Raw genomic sequence first — 23776 nt, 5'->3', positions numbered from 1 at the left:
CCTGAAGTCCACGATCATCTCCTTGGTTTTGCTGACGTTGAGCGCAAGGTTGTTGTTTACATCGTTCAACGAGCTGATCAATCTCCCTCCTGCACATTTCCTCGTCACTGTCTGTGATTCTGCCGACCATGGCAACAACAGGGAAGTTCGTGAGTTGTTGGAACGAGGAAGTGGTCAAGGTGGGGACAATTGTAACTTGGAAAAGGAATTAGGCATGGGGAGAGGGACGGTGTCGAGGGATAAGTGACGTAAAGGGTTACTAGTCCAGGGTGTATTCAGGCGGCATGGGCTCATGGGCCTTTTTTCTGCTGTATATCTTTAAAATTAAATGGGGCGAGACAGGGGCAAGTTGGGACGAAGGGTCTGCGTCCTTGCTGGAGAACTGTGCTTTATTTGCCTGTCTTTAAAATCCACCCCGGCTTCCTCCAAATACACACACCAAATCCACACATCATACAACAGACACCACACACCAAACACACACCAAATCCACAGACACAACACACCAAACACACAACCAAACAGACTCCAAACACACACACCATGCACACACGCACAGACACACCAAACACACATGGACAGATACACACACACACACCCACCACACTCAGACTATCCCAAACACACACACCCATTCACTGAACAATTACCCAAAATTAGACAGAGACTTTTTCCTAAATTAATTTATTTATTTATTTTACACCCACATTTCCCCCACCCCCCTTCAGCTGAAGCACAGGAGTTTTGGTGGTGGGGGAGGGGAGGGTGTTTACCTCCCTCCAACCCCACCGTCTCCCCACCCAGATGAACATTTGTCTCCCCACTGTCCTCTGACACACATCCCCTCCCCCAGGTTTACTCCCCCCACCCATTCTTCCTCACATTGATTCAGTCCCGAGGACAGTGTTCTGCTCCGGGCCCCCTCTGCTGCTCGGGCCTAGTCAGCTGTGCATGGCACTGCCCTACCCCTGCAGAAAGGGCCAGCGACAATGAGTGGTCGTCAGGCCTGCTCCTGAGCCCTGACTGGCCCTACTCCCAGTCCTGGACAAGGGCCTACTCTGAGGCCTAGGCTGGTTCCTGGTATGGGGGCATGGTCTGGGAGCTTGGTTGTGGGCCTTAGCCAGCTCTACTCCTGGGCTTGGTCCTGGGCCTTGACCAGCCCTACTCCTGGGCCTGGTCCTGGACCTGGGCCTTGACCAGCCCTACTCCTGGGCCTGGTCCGTGCGCCACTTCAGGCTGTCCTCCTTGCGGGCATCGGGCTTGATCTGGTTCCTCATGCCCCCTAGGAGGTTGGAGGTGGCCTCGGAGGCCACGATGAGCGGCTTGACCACGGTGGGTGGGATCTGTCTCAGGACTCCCCCCACGGCCCCCGTGATGCCTTTCTGCTCGTGTCCCCTTGTCGCCACGTCACAGATGGTCTGGGCTGTGTCAATGACGCCCTGGAATGAGAGGAGGGGTGAGGTGGAGAGGTCATTCACTGGCTTGGCACACACCCTGCTCGCCCCCACCCTCCCCATCACCAGAAGTGGCTTCCCGTGGGAGGGGAGGGCGAGAGAGAGTGACAGAGGGGAAGATAGAGGGAAAAGGAGGAAAAGTGAGGGAGGGAGGGAGGAAGGGAGAAGAGGGAGGAATAGAGGGAAGGAGGGAGATGGGAAAGGGAGAGAGAGGTGGAGGGGAGGTAAAGAGAATGGGAAGGAGGGAGGGTGGAGAGACAGAGGGAAGGGGGAAAGAAAGGTAGAGAAAGGGAGGGGAGAGAGGGGGAGGGGGAGAGAGTGGAAGGGGGAGAGAGTGAAAGGGGGAGAGAGTGGAAGGGGGAGAGAGTGGAAGGGGGAGAGAGTGGAAGGGGGAGAGAGTGGAAGGGGGAGAGAGTGGAAGGGGGAGAGAGTGGAAGGGGGAGAGAGTGAAAGGGGGAGAGAGTGGAAGGGGGAGAGAGTGGAAGGGGGAGAGAGTGGAAGGGGGAGAGAGTGGAAGGGGGAGAGAGTGGAAGGGGGAGAGAGTGGAAGGGGGAGAGAGTGGAAGGGGGAGAGAGTGGAAGGGGGAGAGAGTGGAAGGGGGAGAGAGTGGAAGGGGGAGAGAATGGAAGGGGGAGAGAGTGGAAGGGGGAGAGAGTGGAAGGGGGAGAGAGTGGAAGGGGGAGAGAGTGGAAGGGGGAGAGAGTGGAAGGGGAGAGAGTGGAAGGGGGAGAGAGTGGAAGGGGGAGAGAGTGGAAGGGGGAGAGAGTGGAAGGGGGAGAGAGTGGAGGAGGAGAGAGTGGGAGAGAGTGGAAGGGGCAGAGAGTGGAAGGGGGAGAGAGTGGAAGGGGGAGAGAGTGGAAGGGGAAGGGGGAGAGAGTGGAAGGGGAGAGAGTGGAAGGGGAAGGGGAGAGAGTGGAAGGGGAAGGGGGAGAGAGTGGAAGGGGAAGGGGGAGAGAGTGGAAGGGGGAGAGAGTGGAAGGGGGAGAGAGTGGAAGGAGATTGCGGAAGGGGGGAGAGAGAGGAAGTGGTGCTGGAGCGGGGGGGGGTGGAAGAGAGAGAGAGAGGGACATGACACCACAGCCCCTTGAGACTAACGTGCATGAAGACGTGCGTATCCACCCCACTTGAACAACCTACTTCTCTGACGGTGTCATAAGCTTTGGCAACTCCCTCTCGAAGATCCGCTGGCTGCTGGCCTTTCTTCTTCAGGTACCTGCGGTCCACGATTGCCTTGGTAACTGGTGGCGTGGGAGACAAGATATCATACACCGTCTCTGCCGTGGCCTATGATGAGAGCAGCATTGTCAGAGCACCGCGGCTGGAAGCATGACGCAACGGAATCTCATCTCACACACGCACATACCTGTGTTTGAAGGTGAGGGGGAGTTTACAGATGTGCAGGACAAATGTTTGATGTTGACCGTGACTGGATTGGGATAGTGGTGGAAGCAAATGCTTCTGGATGTGCAGAAAATGATGTTGCACAGGGTCGACTGGGGTCGAGGCAACACGCAAACAAGCTGGAGAAATGCAGCAGGTCACGCAGCTCCCATAGGAAGTAAAAGGGGAACCAACGATTCAGGCCTGAGGCCTAGAACATTATAGCACAGTGCAGGTCCTTCGGCCCAGGATGTTGTGCCAACCTATATGCAGGTAAAACCCCTGGTATCTGGCACCTGTGGGGATTGGTAGATGCCGGATAAGTACATTTTCCAGTTGCTTGAGATTGTGTTGTGTGATTGGAACTGCTAATGGGCGCCAATTTTAAAAGTCTGTATTTTTTAACCTATTTATTTTCCACGGTATTTTTGCTGGTTATTTGAATTCTGGAAAGCTGTACCCTCCCTACCCAGGAACCCTCCATTTTTCCTTCATCCATGAGCCTGTGGAGTGTGGGACAAGATGGCACAACTTCAGGATTGAAGGGCAGCAGTTTAAAACAGGGGTACGGAGGAATTTCTTCAGCCAGAGAGTGAAAAAGCACAGGAACATGGTGCCAAGGGAGGCTGTGGAGACCAGGTGATTGGGTATGTTTAAGGAAAAGATTGATCGGTATGTGAATAGTCATGCCATCAAAGGTTAAAAGGAGTGGGGCTCATGGAATACCAGAGAGGACTCAATGGGCCAAATGGCCTCCATCTGCTCCTATAATCTTATGGGTCATATGGAGACTGGGGAGAGGGGATAGCAGGCAGCAGTGGAGATTGAGAATGTGGGGGTCGATGCATTATACCAAAATATTTATTTTAAATTCTCTCTTTATGCGTACGTTATTATTAGTGCGTGTGGATAAGTATGACGGTGAGTGAGTGTGTGTGGGGGAGTGAGTGTGTGAGGGTGAGTGAGTGTGTGTGGGTGAGCCAGGGAGTGTGGGTGAGCGAGGGAGTGTGGGTGAGTGAGGCAGTGTGGGTGAGTGAGGCAGTGTGGGTGAGTGAGGGAGTGTGGGTGAGTGAGGGAGTGTGGGTGAGTGAGGGAGTGTGGGTGGGTGAATGAGAGTATGAGTGTGTGTGTGAGTGTGTCATTGTGTGGGAGAGCGTGTGTCTGTGTGTGGGAGAGTGAGTGTGTGTGGGTGAGTGAGGCAGTGTGGGTGAGTGAGGCAGTGTGGGTGAGTGAGGCAGTGTGGGTGAGTGAGGCAGTGTGGGTGAGTGAGGCAGTGTGGGTGAGTGAGGCAGTGTGGGTGAATGAGGCAGTGTGGGTGAATGAGGCAGTGTGGGTGAGTGAGGCAGTGTGGGTGAGTGAGGCAGTGTGGGAGAGTGAGGGAGTGTGGGAGAGTGAGGGAGTGTGGGAGAGTGAGGGAGTGTGGGTGAGTGAGGCAGTGTGGGAGAGTGAGTGCGGGTGAGATTGTGTGTGGGTGAGATTGTGTGTGGGTGAGAATGTGTGTGTGTGGAAGTGTGTGTGTGTGTGTGGGAGAGTGTGTGTGGGAGAGTGTGTGTGGGAGAGTGTGTGTGTGGGAGAGTGTGTGTGTGGGAGAGTGTGTGTGTGGGAGAGTGTGTGTGTGGGAGAGTGTGTGTGTGGGAGAGTGTGTGTGTGTGTGTGGGAGAGTGTGTGTGTGTGTGGGAGAGTGTGTGTGTGGGAGTTAGTGTGGGTGAGTGTGTGTGTGAGAGAGTTTGTGTGAGAGAGTGTGTCTGTGTGAATGTGTGGCTGTGTGAGTGTGTGGCTGTGTGAGTGTGTGGCTGTGTGAGTGTGTGTCTGTGTATGGGAGAGTGTGTGTGGGTGGGTGAGGGAGGGTGATTGTGTGGGTGGGTGAGATTGTGTGTGGGAGAGATTGTGTGTGGGAGAGTGTGTGAGTCGGAAGGTGTATGTGTGGGAGAGTGTGTGTGGGTGAGTGTGTGTCTGTGTGTGGGACAGTGTGTGTGTGTGGGAGAGTGTATGTGTGTGGATGGGAGAGGGTGTTTGTGTGGTTGGGTGAGGGAGTGTGTGTGGGTGGGTGAGGGAGTGTGCGTGTGTGTGGGAGAGTGTGGGTGTGTGAGAGTGTGTGTGTGGGGGAGTGTGTGTGGGTGAGTGTGCGTGGGAGAGTGTGTGTGTGAGACAGTGTGTGTGGGTGAGTGCGTATGTATGGGAGTGTGTGTGTGTGGGAGAGGGTGTGTGTGTGGGTGGGTGAGGGAGTGTGTGTGGGTGGGTGAGTGAGTGTGTGCGTGTGTGGGTGAGAGTGTGTGTGTGTGGGAGTGTGTGTGTGTGGGTGAGATTGTGTGTGGGTGAGATTGTGTGTGGGTGAGATTGTGTGTGGGTGAGATTGTGTATGGGTGAGATTGTGTGTGTGTGGGAGTGTGTGTGTGTGGGTGAGATTGTGTGTGGGTGAGAGTATGTGTGTGAGAGTGTGTGGGAGAGTGTGGGGGAGAGTGTGTGTGGGTGGGTGAGGGAGTGTGTGTGGGTGGGTGAGAGAGTGTGTGCGTGTGTGTGTGGGTGAGAGTATGTGTGTGAGAGTGTGTGTGTGGGTGAGATTGTGTGTGGGTGAGATTGTGTGTGGGTGAGATTGTGTGTGGGTGAGATTGTGTGTGGGTGAGATTGTGTGTGGGTGAGATTGTGTGTGGGTGAGATTGTGTGTGGGTGGGAGTGTGTGTGGGTGGGAGTGTGTGTGGTAGTGTTTGTGTGGGTGACAGTGTGTGTGGGTGAGATTTTGTGTGGGTGTGATTATGTGTGTGGGTGAGAGTATGTGTGTGGGGGAGAGTGTGTGGGGGAGAGTGTGTGGGGGAGAGTGTGTGGGGGAGAGTGTGTGGGGGAGAGTGTGTGGGGGAGAGTGTGTGGGGGAGAGTGTGTGGGGGAGAGTGTGTGGGGGAGAGTGTGTGGGGGAGAGTGTGTGGGGGAGAGTGTGTGGGGGAGAGTGTGTGGGGGAGAGTGTGTGGGGGAGAGTGTGTGGGGGAGAGTGTGTGGGGGAGAGTGTGTGGGGGAGAGTGTGTGGGGGAGAGTGTGTGGGGGAGAGTGTGTGGGGGAGAGTGTGTGGGGGAGAGTGTGTGGGGGAGAGTGTGTGGGGGAGAGTGTGTGGGGGAGAGTGTGTGGGGGAGAGTGTGTGGGGGAGAGTGTGTGGGGGAGAGTGTGTGGGGGAGAGTGTGTGGGGGAGAGTGTGTGGGGGAGAGTGTGTGGGGGAGAGTGTGTGGGGGAGAGTGTGTGGGGGAGAGTGTGTGGGGGAGAGTGTGTGTGGGTGGGTGAGGGAGTGTGTGTATGGGTGAGTGATTACGTATGGGTGAGTGAGTGAGGGTGATTGTGTGGGTGGGTGAGTGAGTGTGGGTGAGTGAGAGTGTGTGTATGATTGTGTGTCTGTGTGTGGGAGAGTGTGTTTCTGTTCGTGGGTGAGTGAGAGTGTGTGGGTGACTGAGAGTGCGTGGGTGAGTGAGAGTACGTGTGGTTGAGTGAGAGTGGGTGTAGGTGAACGTGTGGGTGAGTAGGTGGGTGTGGGTGAGTGAGTGTGGGTGAGTGAGAGTGTGTGTATGATTGTGTGTCTGTGTGTGGGAGAGTGTGTTTCTGTTCGTGGGTGAGTGAGAGTGTGTGGGTGACTGAGAGTGCGTGGGTGAGTGAGAGTACGTGTGGTTGAGTGAGAGTGGGTGTAGGTGAACGTGTGGGTGAGTAGGTGGGTGTGGGTGAGTGAGGGAGTGTGGGTGAGTGATAGATGTGAGCATGAGTGAGTGCGGATGGGTGAGTGAGTGAGGGTGAGATTTTGTGTGGGTGAGTGTGTGTGTGGAGGGGTGAGGGTGTGTATGGGTGAGTGAGAGTATGTGGGTGAGTGAGTGCGGGTGGGTGCGTGAGTGTGGGTGAGATTGTGTGTGGGTGAGATTGTGTGTGGGTGAGATTGTGTGTGGGTGAGATTGTGTGTGGGTGAGATTGTGTGTGGGTGAGAGTGTGTGTGCGTGAGAGTGTGTGTGAGTGGGTGTGTGGGAGAGTGTGTGTGGGTGAGATTGTGTGTGGGTGAGATTGTGTGTTGTTGAGTGTGTGTGTGGGAGAGTGTATATGTGAGTGTGTGTCTGTGTGTGGGAGTGTGTGTGTGGGAGAGTGTGTGTGGGTGGGTGAGGGAATGTGTGTATGGGTGAGTGAGTGCGGATGGGTGAGTGAGTGAGGGTGATTGTGTGGGTTGGTGGGTGAGTGAGTGAGTGTGGGTGAGATTGTGTGTGTGTGGGAGAGTTTGTGTGGGTGAGTGTGTGTATGTTAGATTGTGCACATGCGTGTGTGTATATGCACATGCATACGCGCACACTCTGATTTGGAGAAAAGATTTTTCGTCTGGTTTGGTGACAACGAACATGAAGGAAGGAGTGGCTGGCAGGGACAGAGTGGCTGAAGAGCCATCTCGAGAGGTGCCTCTCTCCCCCCCCATACCTCCCTTCCTCCTACCTGGATGGCCTGCACCAGTCGGTTGCTGAGCTCCAAGGCAGCGGAGGCCGTGGATGTGCCGAAGGAAGCGGCTCCTCGCTGAAGGCCTCGGATAATCCGCCCGTCCTTCCGGTACTGTTCAATGGGAAGCCAGAAGAGGTCCTTGAGCCCGTGAACTGTGGGGGAGGAGTGGGGTATGGGGGGGGAGAGAGAGAGAGAGAAAGAGAGGATGGAAAGAAACAAACAATTTCGGATTAATTTACTTACACAACGTGGTATCCAGGGCAAAGAATTAGAATCAGATTCGGCAGTAGAGTTTGAGATTTTAAACTGAGAGACACAGCCGAGCATGGTCAGCGCAACACTGTTACACCATCAGCGACCCGGCGCTGTCTATGAGGAGTTCGTACGTTCTCCCCCTGTCTGTGTGGGTTTGCTCCCACCCTTCGTTTAAATGTACTGAGATACATTGGGCAACAAGGGCCTGTTGTATGTCTAAAATCGAGCACTGCATCTCAGTGCAGGCCATTCGGCCCACAATGTTGTGCCAACCTCCTCAACATCATTAGCCTTCCCTACCTCACCCCCGTAACCCTCTATGAGGTCACCTCTCATCAGTCCAAAGAGCAAAGCTTTGTCTGTTCAACCTTCATCAATGTCAAAATTAAAACATTTAAATTAACCAGCCCGCTCCCCCCACCCCCCTAAATGTGCCTGAGTGACCAATCAACCTTGAGGCCTTCCAGTGGGAGGAAACCAGAGCCCCTTGCAGGCAGCAGTGAAGACAGGAAGACAAGAGCTGTGGTCACTGGCTTTCACCACAATGCCCCCATTGGTGAGTGGCGTGGTGAGGAAACACGGCTCTTTGGTTCACTGCGTCAGTGAGGACCATCGACAGTCACCACCCCTCAACGCCAATCCTATTTTGCTCCCTCCAAGCTCCCCCTCACCGTACACCCATCTGCATGATTCACTCGGGCACATGGCGGGTCACTGCTGGGCGTTCTTCTGCCCACTCCACCCCCCCCAACCTTCACATAGAGTAATACCTCACCCACTCCCCCCCCCCCCCCCAGAAGATACAAGTCCAAGGTGTCCTCAGGAGGCCAGTGGAGAGCGTCAGAGAGGGTGGGCAAGAGGCTGTGGCAGGTGAAGGCACCACTACTTACATAGCTGCACCACTGAATGCATGGGCCCCACTCCTCCCAGAATGCCTGGCAACTGGTTTTTCTTGATGTCGTTCAGCCACTCACTCAAGGCATAGTGGATCACTTTGTCGACCCCCAGCAAACTGCATAGAGGAGAAAACAGGCTATCATTGTGCAGACGGGCAACACTGATCTCATCAGGTGTGTGATTCAGAACTTGGGCTTTTGAAACGGGAACCTCAAGAACGGCAGGAAACAAGAACTCGTGATTCGAACCACAGCAACATGTCCAGAGAACAGGAGGATTAATTTCCAGCAAAATGCACCAATTGGGTGTACAATATGTGGCACCTACGGGGATTGGTAGATGCAGGATAAGTGTATTTTCCAGTTGTTTGAAGTGTACTCTTACAATGCCTGACTAATACATCTGCATTAAGAATAAACAGTTTAAAAGACAAAAATACTACACTGTCCTTTCACTGAACAAACATTACGTGCATTAATATATAAACTTTCAAACATTTAACCATCATTGCATCAGAGCCATCAGAGCCGAACAATAACATTACAGATAATTTACACCCTCCCCTCCCCCCCAAGCCTCTGACCGGGGCAACTCTAACTAAGCAGGGATAAGGAGACAATTTAAGAGAGTCAGTGCCAACAGCAAGCAGCTTCACCCTGGGTGATGCCATGTTATTCAAACACAACTTTATTCAAACAGCTGCTATGAGCAAAGCACAACCAAGCCCCTCCACTGGCTGAATATTTGCTCCCATCTTCTCCAAAGGTTTCTTTGTTACTACAGAGGACATTTACAATTTTAAACTTTATTGATCTGAATTTTTAAAATGTATTTATTTTCCTCGATCTTCTTTTTGCCACTTGATTGCTTAAATTCCAGATAACAGGAGTTTCACATATTTGGATTTGCAGACAGCCTTTGATGAGGCTACTTAACAAAATAAGATTTGGAGAATTGTGTGCAGTTTTGGTCACCAAAGGATAGAAAAGATATCAACAATTTGGAGAGAGGGCAGAGAAGATTTACTAGGATGTTGCCGGGATTACAGGGTCAAAGTTATAGGGCAAGGTTAAATAAGTCTTTATTCTTTGGAGTGTAGAAGGTTGAGAGGGGATTTGATAGAGTAATTTAAAATTATTAGGGGTATAGAGTGGACGTGGAGAGGGTGTTTTCCTTTAAGAAAGGGGGAGGTAGAAACGAGGACACTAGCTGAGAATTAAGGGTCAAAAGTTTAGAGTAAACATGGGAGGGGGACTTCTTTACTCAGAGAGTGGTGGATGTGTGGAAAGAGTTTTCGGACAAAGTGCTTGATATTAGTATTTAAGGTGAAGTTGCATATGTATATGACGGGAAAGGGATGGAGGGTAACGGGTCGAGTGTAGGTCAGTGGGGTGAGGAGGGGGAAAGTGTTGGGGCAAAGAATGGAGGGTAACAGGTTGAGTGTAGGGGATGAGGAGGGGGAAAGGAATGGAGGGTAACGGGTCGAGTGTAGGTCAATGGGGTGAGGAGGGGGAATGTGCTGGACGTGGTCAAGGGCCGAGTTTGCCTGTGACTGTGCTGTAATTGTTATATGGTTATATATAGAACAGGAAACATACTAGCGTGGGAAGAACATGGGATGATTGGCAGGAAGCAGGGAGTCGGAATACAGGGATCGTGCTCTGGTCGGCTGCCAGTTGCCAGAGGTGTTCCACAGGGGTCAGGGTTGGGGCCGCTTCTTTTTATGTTGCATATTTATGATTTAGAATGGCTTTGCAGCCAAGTTTGCAGATGATACAATGATAGGTGGAGCAGCAGGTCGTGGGGAGGGCGTCTGCAGAAAGATTTCACGGATTAGGGAAATGGGTAGAGAGGCAGCAAATGAAATACAATGTCGGAAAGTGTACAGTCAGGCTCTTTGGTTGAAGAAAGAGAAACGGACAGACTGTTTTTTAAAAGGGACCTGGGAGTCCTCGTGCAGGACGGCCTGAAGGTAAACGTGCAGGTTGAGTCAGTGGTGAAGAAGGCAAACGTTGGCGTTCATTTCAAGAGGAATAGAATCTAAGTGCAGGGATGTGACATTGAGGCTTTATAAGGCCCGAGGTAGACCTCACATGGATGATTGGGAGCAATTTTGGGTTCCTCATTTCAGAAATAATATGCTGACGTTGGAGAGGGTTCACGAAGATAATTCCAGGAATGAAAATATATGATAAATATGAGGAGCGTTTAATAGCTCTTGGCCTGTATTCGTTGGAATTTAGGAAAATGGAGGGGGGGGGGGAGGGGGGAAAAGAGATCTCATTGAGACATTTTGAACATTGAAAGGCATGGACAGAGTAGATGTAGAAAGGTGTTTCCCCCATGGTGGGAGAGTCCGGGACAAGAGGACTCAACTTCAGGATTGAAGGGTCCGCTGAGAACAGTTGGAGGCTGGTAAATCTGGCATTTGTTGCCCCAGGTGGGTATGGAGCCCGGGTCATGGGGTGCATTTAAGGCAGAGATTGATCAGCCAGGACATCAAAGGTCATGGGGAGAAGGCCGGGTAGTGGGGCTGAGTGGTGAACTGGGTGAGCTCAGGATTAAATGGTGGGGCTGACTCAATGGGCTGAATGGCCTGTTGCTCCTCCTATGTCTTCTGGACAGTGGTGCATCACATGTTTAATCCCATGTTTCTGCGCCTCTTCCAGCGTGATGGATCAAGGGATATGGCAGGGAGAGAAGACAGGTTGTGGAGATGAGCCAATCATCAGATCAGCCATGATCTCATTGAATTGTGGAGCAGGCTCAACGGGGCAGATGGCCGACTGCTGCTGCTGCTATTTCTTGTGGATGACTGTCCTCACTTTGAATATCTTCACCTTAACAGGAGAAAGATGGAAGGGAAGCTGACGTCCATGTTCAATTCCACACGGATTATTTCAATGAGAATAAAACTCCGATAATTCAGACTTGGGTCTTGCTGGACTGGCAGATCTTCTAGTCTCTGGCGGCATGGTTGGCGTGGCAGTTAGCGCAATGCTGTCACAGTGCCAGCGACCGGGGCTCAAATCCCATGCTGTCGGTAAGGAGTTTGTACGTTCTCCCTGCGTCTGCGTAGGTTTCCTCCAGGTCTTCTGGTTTTCTCCCAGCCTTCAAAACATACTAGGGGTTGTATGCCAATTGGGTGTAATTGGGCAGCCTGGGCTTGTGGGCCAAAAGGGCCTGTTACCATGCTGCATGTGTGTCTAAATTAGGTCAAACTATTGGGTAGAATTCCTTCTCTACCCCAGTCTCAATCAAACCACAGGAAGGATATCAGTAAGATTGAAAGAGTGCAGAGATTTACTAGGATGTTTCCGGGTCTTCAGGAGTTGAGTGACAGGGAAAGATTAAACAAGTCGGGACTTTATTGCTTGGATTGTAGAATAAGGAGAGATATGATAGAGGTTTACAAAATTATGGGGGGTATAGACAGAATAAATGCAAGTAGGCTCTTTTCACTTAATTTGGGAGAAATAAATACGAGAGGACATGGCTTTAGGATGAAAGGGGAAAGGTTTAGGGGGAACCTCTTCACTCAGAGAGTGGTGGGAGTGTGGAACGAGCTGCCATCTGATGTGATATGTGTGGGCTCAAAAATACATGGATGGGACAGTTATGGAATAGATGGAGGTCAGTGGGACAAGCGGTACAGTGTTTTCAGCACAGACTAGAAGGGCCTACTTTCTGTGCTGTTCTATCATAAAATTCAGCTTTTCTAATATTGCTCTCCTGTGTGATAACTCTTCCAGTGTACGGGAGGGGGAGGGGGAGGGGGGTTAACAGGAGGGGGTGGTGCCTGGAGGGATTCACGGAAAGGCGTGCCCCAGAAGGGTGACTGGGGTAGGATGCTGCACAGATAAACGGGGGGGGGGGGGGACTGGGATCCCAGAGGGGTAAATGGGAGGGGACTGAGATATCAGAGGGGTAAACAGGAGGGGGATCCAAGAGGGATAATTGGGAGGGGGTTCCCAGAGGGGTAAATGGGAGAGGATTGGGATATCAGAGGGGTAAACAGGTAGGGGATCCCAGAGGGGTAAATGGGAGAGGATTGGGATCCCAGAGGGGTAAATGGGAGAGGATTGGGATATCAGAGGGGTAAACAGGTAGGGGATCCCAGAGGGGTAAATGGGAGAGGATTGGGATCCCAGAGGGGTAAATGGGATTGGGATATCAGAGAAGTAAATGGGAGGGGGATCCCAGTGGGGTAAATGGGAGGGGATGGGGGGTTAAAGGTTGGCTACAAGTTACCCCTGGTGTTCCGCAGGGAGTTGGTGTTGGGGCCACTACTTTTTATGTTATTTGTTAATCGTTTGGGTGGCAGAATGAATGACTTTGTGGCCAGTTTTGCAGATTATACAAAGATTGGTGGAGGAGCAGGTAGCGTGGACGGAACGGAGAGGCTGCAGGGAGACAGATCAATCAGCAGAACGGGCAAAAGCGTGGCAAATGAAATACAATGTTGGGAAGTGTATGGTTGTGCATTTTGGGAGAAGGAGTATTGTTTAGATGGGGAGAATATGGACTTGCGAGACCTTGTGCAGGATCCCCTAAAGGTTCACCTCCAGGTTGAGTCGGTGGTGAATGTTGACGTTCATATCTGACATTCGTATCGAGAGCAGGGCTGAGAGGTTGCGCTTACAAGGCCCTGGTGAGGCCTCAGTTGGAGGACGGGGTACAGTTTTGGGCTCCATATTTAAGAAAGGATGTGCTGGGCGTTGGAGAGGCTTCAGAGAAGCTTCACGAGAAAGATTCCCGGAATGAAGGGACCAGCGAATGACAGCTCTTGGACTGCACGCCTTGGAGTTCAGAAGGATCAGTGGGGGAACCTCATAGAAGCATCTTGAACATTCAAGGGCCTGGACAGAGTAGACGTGGTGAAGGTGTCTCCCATGGTGGGAGAGTCTAAGACAAAAAGGCACAACTTCAGGATTGAAGGGCGCTCATTTCAAATCTTACAGTGTGGCGCAGAATTGAAATGGTTGGCCTCTTTCCCGTGCTGCCCATGCCTGCCCATGGGCCTCATGTTCTGTCAAACCAAGACCATTTGCAAATTGGAGGAGCAAAACCTAACTTTCCATCTGGGCACTCTCAACTGGATGGCGTTAATGTCGACTTCTCCCGTTTCTTCGAGCCCACTCTAATTTCTTCCTCTATCTCCCCCATTCCTCTCCAGCTCTCCATCCCCTTCCCTCTCTATTCATAAAGCCACACACCCCCCCCCCCCACTGTAGGCTGCTGTGCCCACCCTCTCTTATCCACTCATTACCTCCAGCCTGTGGGGACCGTGCTCCTCCCCCTGACCTCCCCCCCACCATTTCGTTCGGGTGCCTGCCTATATTTGGTCCAGAATGAAAGGCTCAGGCTCGAAACGTTGGTTAGAACACCACAGCACGGAAACAGGCCCCTCAGCCCTTTTCTAGTTGGTGCCAAACTATTTTTTTGCCTCGTCCCACTGACCTGCATGCAGTTCATAGCCTTGTACCTCTCCCATCCATGTACCTGCCCAAATTCTTCTTAAATGTTAAAATTGTGCCCGCGTTCACCACCTCAGCTGGCAGCTCGTTCCACACTCCCACCACTCTCTGCATGTGAAAAAGTTCCTTCTAAACTTTTTCCCTTTCACCCTTAACCCATGTCCTCTGGTTTGTATCTCACTTATACTCAGTGAATAAAGCCAACCTACATTTACTCTGTCTGTCCCCCTCAATTGTAAATACCTTGATCAAATCTCCCCTCATTCTTCTTCACTCCAGGGAATAAAGTCCTAACCTGTTTAGCCTTTCCCTGTAACTCAGCTCCTGAAGTCTGGGCAATGTCCTAGTAAATCTCTGCACTCTTTCTATCTTATTGATATTTTTCCTGTAGTTCAGTGACCAAAACTGCACACAGTACTCCAAGTTTGTCCTCACCAATGTCTTATATAACTTTCCCATCTCAACTCCTCAACTCAATTCTTTGATTTATGAAGGTCAATATGCCAAAAGCTCTCTGTACAACCTTATCTAACTGTGATGCAACTTTCAGGGAATTATGTATCTGTATTCCCAGATCCCTCTGTTCTACCGCACTCCTCAGTCCCCTACCATTTACCATATACGTCTTTTCTTGGTTTGTCCTTCCAAAATGCAAGACCTCACACTTGTCTGCATTAAATTTCATCCGCCATTTTTCAGCCCATTTTTCCAGCCGGTCCAGATTCCTCCGCAAGCTTTGAAAACCCTCTTTGCTGTCCACAACACCTCCAATCTTAGTGTCACCTGCAAACTTGCTAATCGAATTCACCACATTCTTATCTAGATCATTGATACAGATGATAAACAACAATGGTGCCAGCACCGATCCCTGAAGCACACCACTAGTCACAGGCCTCCGATCTGAGAAGCATCATCCACAACTAGGCTTCTCCCATTCAGCCATTGTCGAATCCAGTTCACTACTTCACCAAAAATACCCAGCATCTGAACTTTCCTGACTCACCTCCCATGTAAACCTTATCAAAGGCCTTATTAAGGTCCACATAGACAACATCCACAAGCCTTTCTTTCATCAACTTTCCTGGTAACCTCCTTGGAAAACTCTATAAGACTGGTTAAACACAACCTACCACGCTCAAAGCCATGTTGACTATCCCTTATCAGTTCCTGAATGCCCAAATGATTGTGTATCTGATCTCTTTGAACACATTCCAACAATTTACCTTTTACTGATGTCTGGCTCATTGACCTTTAATTTCCAACGTTACTTTTGAAGCCTTTTTTTAAACAATGGAACAATGTGATCTCCCCTCCAATCCTCAGGCCCCACACCCGTGGCTAAGGCCATTTTAAATATTTCTGCCAGAGCCCCTGCAGTTTCTACACCAGCCTCCCTCAAAATCTGTGAGAAAATCTTGTCAGGCCCTTAGAATTTATCCACCCTTATTTGCGTTAAGCAACAAGCACTTCCTCCTCTTTAATATGTATAGGTTCATTGACCTCACTGCTCATTTTCCTTCCCTCCCATGACTCTGTGTCTGTTTCCTGATTGAAAACTGGTGTAAAAAAACATTTAAGATCCCCCTTTCTATCTCTTTTTGCTCTATAAACAGCTCCCCACTCTGATCTTCAAGGGATCCAATTTTGTCCCTTACTATCTTTTATACCTGTATAAACTCTTAAGATTTTCCATTACATTGTCTGCCAAAGCAACTTCTTTTACCCTTCCTGTTTCTTTCAAGGATTTTTGTATTTTCTATACTCCTCAAGTACCTCATTTCCTCCGTGATGCCTATACTTGCGACACACCTCTCTCTTCTTCCAAACCTGATCCCCAATATTGCTTAAAAACCAAGGTTCCCTCTGCCTGCTAACCTCGCCTTTAATCCTGACAGGAACATACAAACTCTTGTGCTCTCAAAATATCACCTTTGAAGGTCCTCCACTTACCTCGCACATCCTTGCCCGAAAACAACTAATCCCAATCCATGCATTCTAGATCCTTTCTCATTTCCTCAAAATTGGCCTTTCTCCAATTTGGAATCTCAACCCGAGACCTGGACTTATCCTTCTCTTTAATTAACTTGAAACTCATGGCAACATGATCACTGGACTTAACATGTTCCCCTACACATACCTGTCCTGTCTCGTTCCCTAATAGGAGATCAAGTATTGCACTCTCTCTGGTTGATTTGGAAAACTTTGCTGAACACATCTGACAAGCTCTGAGCCGTCCAGCCCTTTCACAATATGGGAGTCCCAGTCAATATGTGGAAAGTTAAAATCCCCTACTTTCACAATCTTGCGTTTCCTGCAGCTGTCTGCTATCTCATGGAAGATTTGCCCCTCCAATTCTCGCTGACTACTGGGCAGTCTATAATACAGCCCCATGAGTGTGGTCATACCTCTCCCGTTCCTCAGCAATAGACAAGCCCTCTGGTCTGTCCTGCCTGAGCACAGCTGTGATATCACCATTCTATCGCGTCTAAAGCAATGGAAGTCCAGAACAATGAGCTGCCCCTCCAGCTACCAGGTTTCACTCATGGCCACAATGCCATAATTCCACATGCCAATCCGCGCTCTCAGCCCATCTGCCTTTCCTACAGTACTCCTTGCTTTGAAATAGATGCACCTGTGAACATTTCCACCACGTTCAACCTGTGGACTGTGATCAGTGCTTGCAATTTTCACATCATTCTTTCCCTCCTCCTCTCCTCTATCTGCTCTGGCACTCTGGTTCCCCTCCGCCCTGCAAATCTTGTTTAAACTCACAGCACCTTCCTGCAAGGATATTAGTCCCCCTCCAGTTCAGACCTGTCAGAAGAGGTCCCACCTTCACTAGAAGGGAGCCCAATGATCCGGAAACCTCCCCTCCCTCCCGCACCAGCCATGTATTAAGCTGCTTTATCCTCCTATTTCTAACCAAACCAGCACGTGGTACAGGGAGAAGTCTGTAGATCGCACCCCTGGAGGTCCTGTTCTTCAACCTAGTGCCTAACTCGCTGAAATCTCCTTGCAGGACCTCCTCTCCTTTCCTTGCCACGTCACGTGGTCCACGACATCTGGCTGCTCACCCTCCCTCCTGAGATTGGTTCTGTATCTTTATCTGTGCTATATAAAGGACATTGTCCTGCTGAGTTTCTCCAGCATTGTGTTTTTACCTCCACCACGGTGTCTGCAGATTTTTGTGTTTTATGTTGGTCTATTGGAGGTTCACTGTACACGAGGTTCTGGCGGTGCAAGGGTTACAGGTTCCTGCAGCAGGGAAGATCCGTCTTCAGAGGTGTCATGAGGCCAGTGAGGAAAGGACCCTGGGAAGCTGGGGCACTCCACCTCACAGCGAGCTCCCAGCTGGGACACAGGGCCTCGATGGACAGCGGGGTGGTGGAACTGACGGGAAGCATGAGCCCCTTTTCTGTGGCACCGACTGGATGAGAAGACTCATTGTTGGGAGGGAGAGTTTCTGCTGACGACTGCATGCCAGGCTAGCGTCTGCACACAATAATTACATTATGGCTCAACTCTGCCCAGCAACAGTGATCCCACGAGCCCGGCCTCCTGTTCCGAGTCACGGCAGCAGATGAGGACTTCCAGCCACCCAGCGTGGACATCAGCCCTTTGGCCCATCTTGCCCATGGTGACCCAAAATGTCCCACCTGTCTGTGTGTGGCCCATATCCCTGTAAATCAGCTATTCTCAACCTTTATGGGTCCCCTTCCCTGTGAAGCAGTCAGGTTTAGTTGGGTTCTTCCGTACTTCTCTCCTACTGACAGTGGTGTCACTAGGGTTGGTGTCACCCAGTGTGGTAACTCATGGTGTCACCTGCCTCACCCCCATGGACCTCCATATAGACCAGACAAAATCCTTAGTAATGTTTTTTGTTCTAATGTTACTTTCAAGTTGTAATTCCCATAAAGCGCTGAATGTAACGGCGGTAGTAGTGAGATAAACAATTAACAAAATTAAAATTACTGCCTAAATGTATTTCATGTGGTTAAAATGAAAATTCGGTAAGAAAACTAATTACTGTCACACAATATTGTAGCTAAAACACCAGAAAATTTGACCAAAGCAGCGACTGTAAAAACCCCAACAGCAACAAAAACAGCAACGCTTGCTTGTTTTCGTGGGCGGACAAAACAACGTAGTTCGTTGTTGGACAATGACGACAGCTCTGGCCCAGGGCCCCGTTAGAAGGTTAAAAAAGTAAATGAGCGTCAAGTTTTAGCCTCATAGGCCTAATGATACGTGTACACTGGGCTTACGAAAAAATGTTTCTGTTGCTATAACCAGCGACAGGGATATTTTTATAAGTAATACATTTCTGCTGAAACACTGCACAGACATTTTATAGCCAGCCATTTTGGTGTCACCCCCTCTGAGGGTGTCACCCGGGACGGTCTGCACCCCCCCAATGACGCCAATGCCTACCGACAACATAAAAAACATTTTATGATTTCAGTCCTCCCCCCTTTCCCCCACCATGTTAAGAATGGCTGCTCTAAACCCCTCTTATCCATGTATCCATCCAATATTTCTTCTGGAACATTACAATGGTACCTGCCCTTAACCCCTCCTCCAGCCTCCACCCTCTGAGTAAAAATCTTACACCTCAAGTTCCTGTTATATCTCCCCCACCACCCCCAACAGTAAACCCCTGGTGAATGATTCCTCTGCTCCGGGAAAAATATCCTGTGTGTTCACCCAATCGATTCCACCCATGATGTTGTCCACCTCTGTGAGATCACTCCTCATCCTCCTGCTCCAAGGAATAAAGCCCCAGCCTGGTCAACCTCTCCCTGTGGCTCAGTCCTGGCAACATCCTCATCAATCTCCCCCGCACCCTCTCCAGCTTTACGACATCTTTCCTGTAGCAAGGTGACCAAAACTGAACGAAATATTTCAAATGTGGCCGCCCAGTTTTTTTATACCACTGCAATGTGACCTCCCAACTTCTGTCCTGTTGAAGGCCAAGGCGCCGAAAGCCTCTTTGACCACCTGCGACACCACTGTCAAGGGACTATGCACCTGTTCTCCTCGATCCCTGTTCTCTACAACACACCCCAGGTCCCTGCTGTTCAATGTCTGGGTCCTATGCACATTAGACATCCCAAAATTGCAACACCTCACATTTCTCCATTCACAAAATTCATTGCGTGGGCAAGGGAGGGAGGGCACAGCTGCAAACAGGGGCAGGGGACGGCTTTCTTTCTGGGGGCACACAGACCCCATTGTCCAAAGAGGCTGGGCCGTGTTTGCCTTGAGCGTAGGATGTCGATGAGAGATCTTACGGAGGCTTGTAAGTCCATGAGGGGAACGGATCAGCTGCATCGTCAGGGGAGGGGAGTCTAAAACTAGCTAATGAGTGGTGATTATAAACAGGAATAGGTCTGGTGTTGGCAGTTCCCTCTGAAGGAACAGCATAAAACATTCCAGTACAGGCCCTTCAGTCCACAATGCTGTGCTGACCTATGCAAGCCAGCTCCACAACCATCTAACCCATCCCCACCTCACACCCATAACCCTCTATTCTTGCATCCATGTGCCTATCTCAGACTCTCTTGAATGCCCCTATTGTACCAGCCTCCATCACCAATGCATTCCAGGCCCCCACCACTCTTTGTAATGAAACTTGCCCCTGAAGTATCCCCTAAACTTTCCCCCCTTATCTTAAGCCAGTGGTTCTCAACCTTTCTTTTCCACATATCTACCACTTTAGTTATTCCCTTACTAACCACAGGACACCTGTAGGATGGCACAGGTGCTCTGTGGTTAGTAAGGGGTTACCTAAGGTGGAATATGAATGGAAACAAAAAGGTTGAGAACCACTGGTTTACACCAATAGCTACTGTTGCCCTGGAAAAAGGTGCTGGCTGCCCATGCTCTCTGACCCCTTCATAATCTTGTAGACCTCTTTTACATCACCCCTCATCCTTCAAAGAGACTTCACGCGACATGTTCCCCAATCCGGACAGCATCCTGGTAAATCTCCTGTGCACCTTCTCCAAAGTGTCTACGTCCTTCCTGTAATGAGGCAACCAGAACTGAACACAACGGTCCAAGGGCCCTCAAGGCCAAGATCTTGGAGCGATGGTTTCAGTCCACTGCTGGATGTTCCCACAAAGGCCCGACACCACAAGAGGCAGAGAGACTGGGGATTTCAGGAGGAAGTCAGGGGAACACAGCCCTCATTGAGGTTTCCTCTGCGCAGAGGGCCAAGAACCTCAAATTCCCTGGGGGTCAACATCTCTAACAATCTGTCCTGGAGCCTCCACGTCGATGTAGTCACAAAGAAGGCTCGCCAAAGACTAGACTTTGTGAGGTGTTTGAGGAGATTTGTTATGTCTCTGAAGACTCTAGTAAACCTCTACAGTGAGGAACATTCTGGTTGGTTCCATCACTGCCTGGAACAGAGGCGTCAACTCTCTGGACAAGAATGAACTCCAGAAGGTTGTTAACTCAGCCTGCAACATCACAGACACCAGACTTCACTCAATTAAGGACATCTACACGAGACGGTGTGTTAAAAAAGCAGCCCACCACCCCATAGGCCAGGCCCTCTTCACTCAGTTCCCATCGAGGAAAAGATCCAGGAGCCTAAAGACGAGCACTTCTTCCCCGCTGCCACCAGATTCCTGAACGATCGGTGAACCAAAGACACGGCCTGGCTGTTCGGCATAGGAACATAGGAAGTAGGAACAGGAGTAGACCAAAAATGGTCCATCGAGCCTGCTCCGCCATTCAATACGATCATGGCTGATTTAATTTATGACCTAACTCCACCTACCTGCCTTCTCCCCATATCCCCTAATTCCTCTATCATGTAAAAATTTATCTAACCGAATTTTAAATATGTTTAATGAGGCAGCCTCAACCAATTCCCTGGTTAGAGAATTCCAAACATTCACTACTCTCTGGGAAAAACTATTTTTCCTCATCTCTGTCCTAAATCTACTCCCCCAAATCTTGAGACTGTGTCCTCTCCTTTTAGTTTCCCCGGCCAGCTCAAAAAACCTTCCTACATCTATCCTATCCATACCCTTCATAATCATATATGTTTCTGTAAGATCTCCTCTCATCCTTCTGTTATTGTTATTAATATTTTTATAGTCACGTTGTGAGATAGTTACAATATGAATGTTGGCTCTATGATGCTGCAACAAAACACTTGTTCATGACAATAAATCCTAATTCTGGCCATAACAGCACTACCCAGCCTCTGCTCCAGCAACACTTCGCACAGTCCCACCCCATCCACACTCTCTTCTCCTTCGTCCCTTCAGGAAGGTGACTCATGAGTGTGAATCAGATCAAGGACCATCTCTTTCCTGCTGTTACGACTCTTGAACGAACCTCGCGCTGGTAAAATTGTGTTGGCCTTGCTCTGTTCTGACTCATCTCTCCATGACTCTGCAGCTGTGCTTTATTTTCTGAATGAAGGGAAGGTATGGACCATGAGAGTACTGACCAATCAGAATGAGGGGAAGATTTGGACTGTGAGAGTACTGACCAATCAGAATGAGGGGAAGATTTGGACTGTGAGAGTACTGTCCAATCAGAATGAAGGGAAGGTTTGGACCATGAGACTACTGACCAATCAGAATGAAGGGAAGGTTTGGACTGTGAGAGTACTGTCCAATCAGATTGAAGGAAAGGTTTGGACCGTGAGAGTGCTGACCAATTTGAATGAAGGTTTGGACCTTGAGAGTACTGACTAATCAGAATGAAGGGAATGTTTGGACCGTGAGAGTACTGTCCAGTCAGAATGAAGGGAAGGGTTGTTTGCTGAGGGTTGGTGCGATTCTCTAGGTGTGGAAGTGATGGCCAGTACATTTGTCCAGGCTGCTGGGCATTGAGGAAATGTGACCGTGGCACATACCACATGTCCCAGTGCTTGATCAGCGTCATGAAACTGATCCAGATGCTAGCACAGGCCCACTCTGACCGTGGATGGACAGAATGGCCTGAGACTCACCCATGTCTGCAGCACAATCTCTTCAACTTGAGTTCAGAGCAGTTGAGTTGGGCGAGACCAATCAGTATTCCAGCGAATGTGCCCTGCGGACAAGGGAGACATTGGTTAGTCTTACCGTGGAGGCACGTTGGTGCAATTGGGGGGGGGAGGGGGGGGAGAGGAGAGAATAGGGTGAATGATGGGGGGAATAATGGGAGAGAGGAAGGTGAATGGGGCTAGAATGGGTGACAGGAGGAGAGGGGTAGAGGGGGAACGAGGGGATGGAGTGAGTGGGAACAATGGGAAAGAGGGGATAGAATTGGGGTAGAATGGGGACAGGGAGAATGAGTGGAGAAGAGGGGGAGAATGAGTGGTAAAATGGGGATGAGTAGAAGGGGGTATGATGGGAGGGAAAAATGGGGGTAGAATGGGGGACTGGTTGTGGGTGTTATGATAGGGAGGTGGACAATGGGGGAAAGGGGAGAATGGGGAAAGGGGTAGAATAGGAGATGGGGAAGCAGGGGGTAGCATGGGGTACAATGGGGTTGGGGAGAATGAGGGCGGGTGAAAGTCAGGAGAAGGGGTGAGGCAGGGAGAGTGGGTCGGGGTGAGGGCGATGGGGGAAGACGGGGAGATGGACGGGGGTGTCACAGAGAGAGGGGGTCAATGGAGAGAGGGGCACAGGGAGAGAGGAGGCTGGGGAGAGGGGGAGGCTGGGGAGAGGGGGAGTCAGTGGAAGTGGTTGGGGAGAGGGGGCATGGGAAAGGGGGAACGGGGAGAGGCATGTGGGGATATGGGGTGGACAGGGAGGGGGTATCGAGCAGTATCCAGGACATCCCCTCCCTCAGACCCCGTGCCCACTCACTCACTTGTTCCATGGTGACATGCTTCCCCTGGTAGTCCAACCAGATGGGCACCTCGGAGGTAAATCGGAATTCCCTGTCACATCAAGAGAGGAACAGGTTACAATGGTGATGGGGCTTTGACTACGCTCCCAGCACCCTGTATGAGCACAGTCCTCCCCACCCCATTGCGAATTATCCCCCACCCCCGACTGGACTGACACTCTTACCCCTCTGGGGACTGACCCATCCCTCCATGGACCGACCCCATCCCTCCATGGACTGACCCCAATCCCCCCTAATGGTCTGACTCCCCCCCCGCTGACTGACCCCTCCCACTCCTCCAGTTTATGGATGCTCTTGGTTGGATGGTCCATGTGGCCATGGACAGACAAGTTGGTGCGGGAGTGGGGCGCAGAATTGAAGTGGTCGTCACTGATGCCGCCAGACCAAACGGGCTCAGCGGAGTGATCTCCCAGTCTGTGCCCAGTGGCCCACCATTTCAATTCTGCTGCCCCACTCCTGCGCAGACATGTCCATCCATGGCCTTGTGCACTGTCCAACCAAGACCACCTGTAAATTGGAGGAGCCAACAATTAATTTTCTGTCTGGGCGCTGACATAGACTTCTACGCTGTACTCTTCCAGGTCGTTTCTGTGGATTGTGAACAGTTGCGGGCCAGGCACCGATCCCTGCAGCACCCCGCTCATCACTGATGCCCAGCCAAAAAAAACACCCCTCTATCCCACTCTCTACTTGCTATTGGTTAACTGATCCTCTCCCCTTGCTAATACATCACTCCCAATTCTATGCACACTTATGTGTTCGTATTTTATGCAGCACCTTATTGAACACCTTCTGCAAATTCAGGTAAACAACGTTGTTATATCCTCAAAGACTCGTATAGGTGGGTCAAACAGGAACTGCCTTGGTTGAAATCATGCTGCGTCTGCCTGATGGATCCATTTCGCTCCCCTTCGTTATTTCTTCTTTAATGATAGATTCAAGCATTTTCCAAACTACCAATGTTAAACCAGTGGTTCTCAACCTTTCTCTTTCCACTCACATGCC

The 23776-nt window shown here is 50.6% G+C and overlaps 1 protein-coding gene across 1 annotated transcript in view; it reads right to left on the bottom strand.

Annotated features, from left to right (window-relative positions):
- Positions 1-668: 668 nt before the first annotated feature.
- The window catches only part of atg2a (autophagy related 2A), a 182463-nt gene continuing 159355 nt past the window's right edge, over positions 669-23776 (bottom strand). Inside the window, exons 37-42 of the mRNA XM_069896222.1 lie at positions 22733-22802; positions 21885-21967; positions 8426-8547; positions 7278-7432; positions 2592-2738; positions 669-1439 (exon numbers count right to left, since the gene is read on the bottom strand). Of these exons, the coding sequence (XP_069752323.1) occupies positions 1203-1439; positions 2592-2738; positions 7278-7432; positions 8426-8547; positions 21885-21967; positions 22733-22802 (814 nt within the window). The 3' untranslated portion in view covers positions 669-1202. The remainder of the gene's footprint in view (positions 1440-2591; positions 2739-7277; positions 7433-8425; positions 8548-21884; positions 21968-22732; positions 22803-23776) is intronic.

The sequence above is a fragment of the Narcine bancroftii genome, chromosome 8 (assembly GCF_036971445.1).
Source record: "Narcine bancroftii isolate sNarBan1 chromosome 8, sNarBan1.hap1, whole genome shotgun sequence".
In the NCBI taxonomy this organism is placed as follows: domain Eukaryota; kingdom Metazoa; phylum Chordata; class Chondrichthyes; order Torpediniformes; family Narcinidae; genus Narcine; species Narcine bancroftii.
Note: the sequence above shows the minus strand (reverse complement) of the source record. Positions and strands in the feature narration are given on the sequence as shown.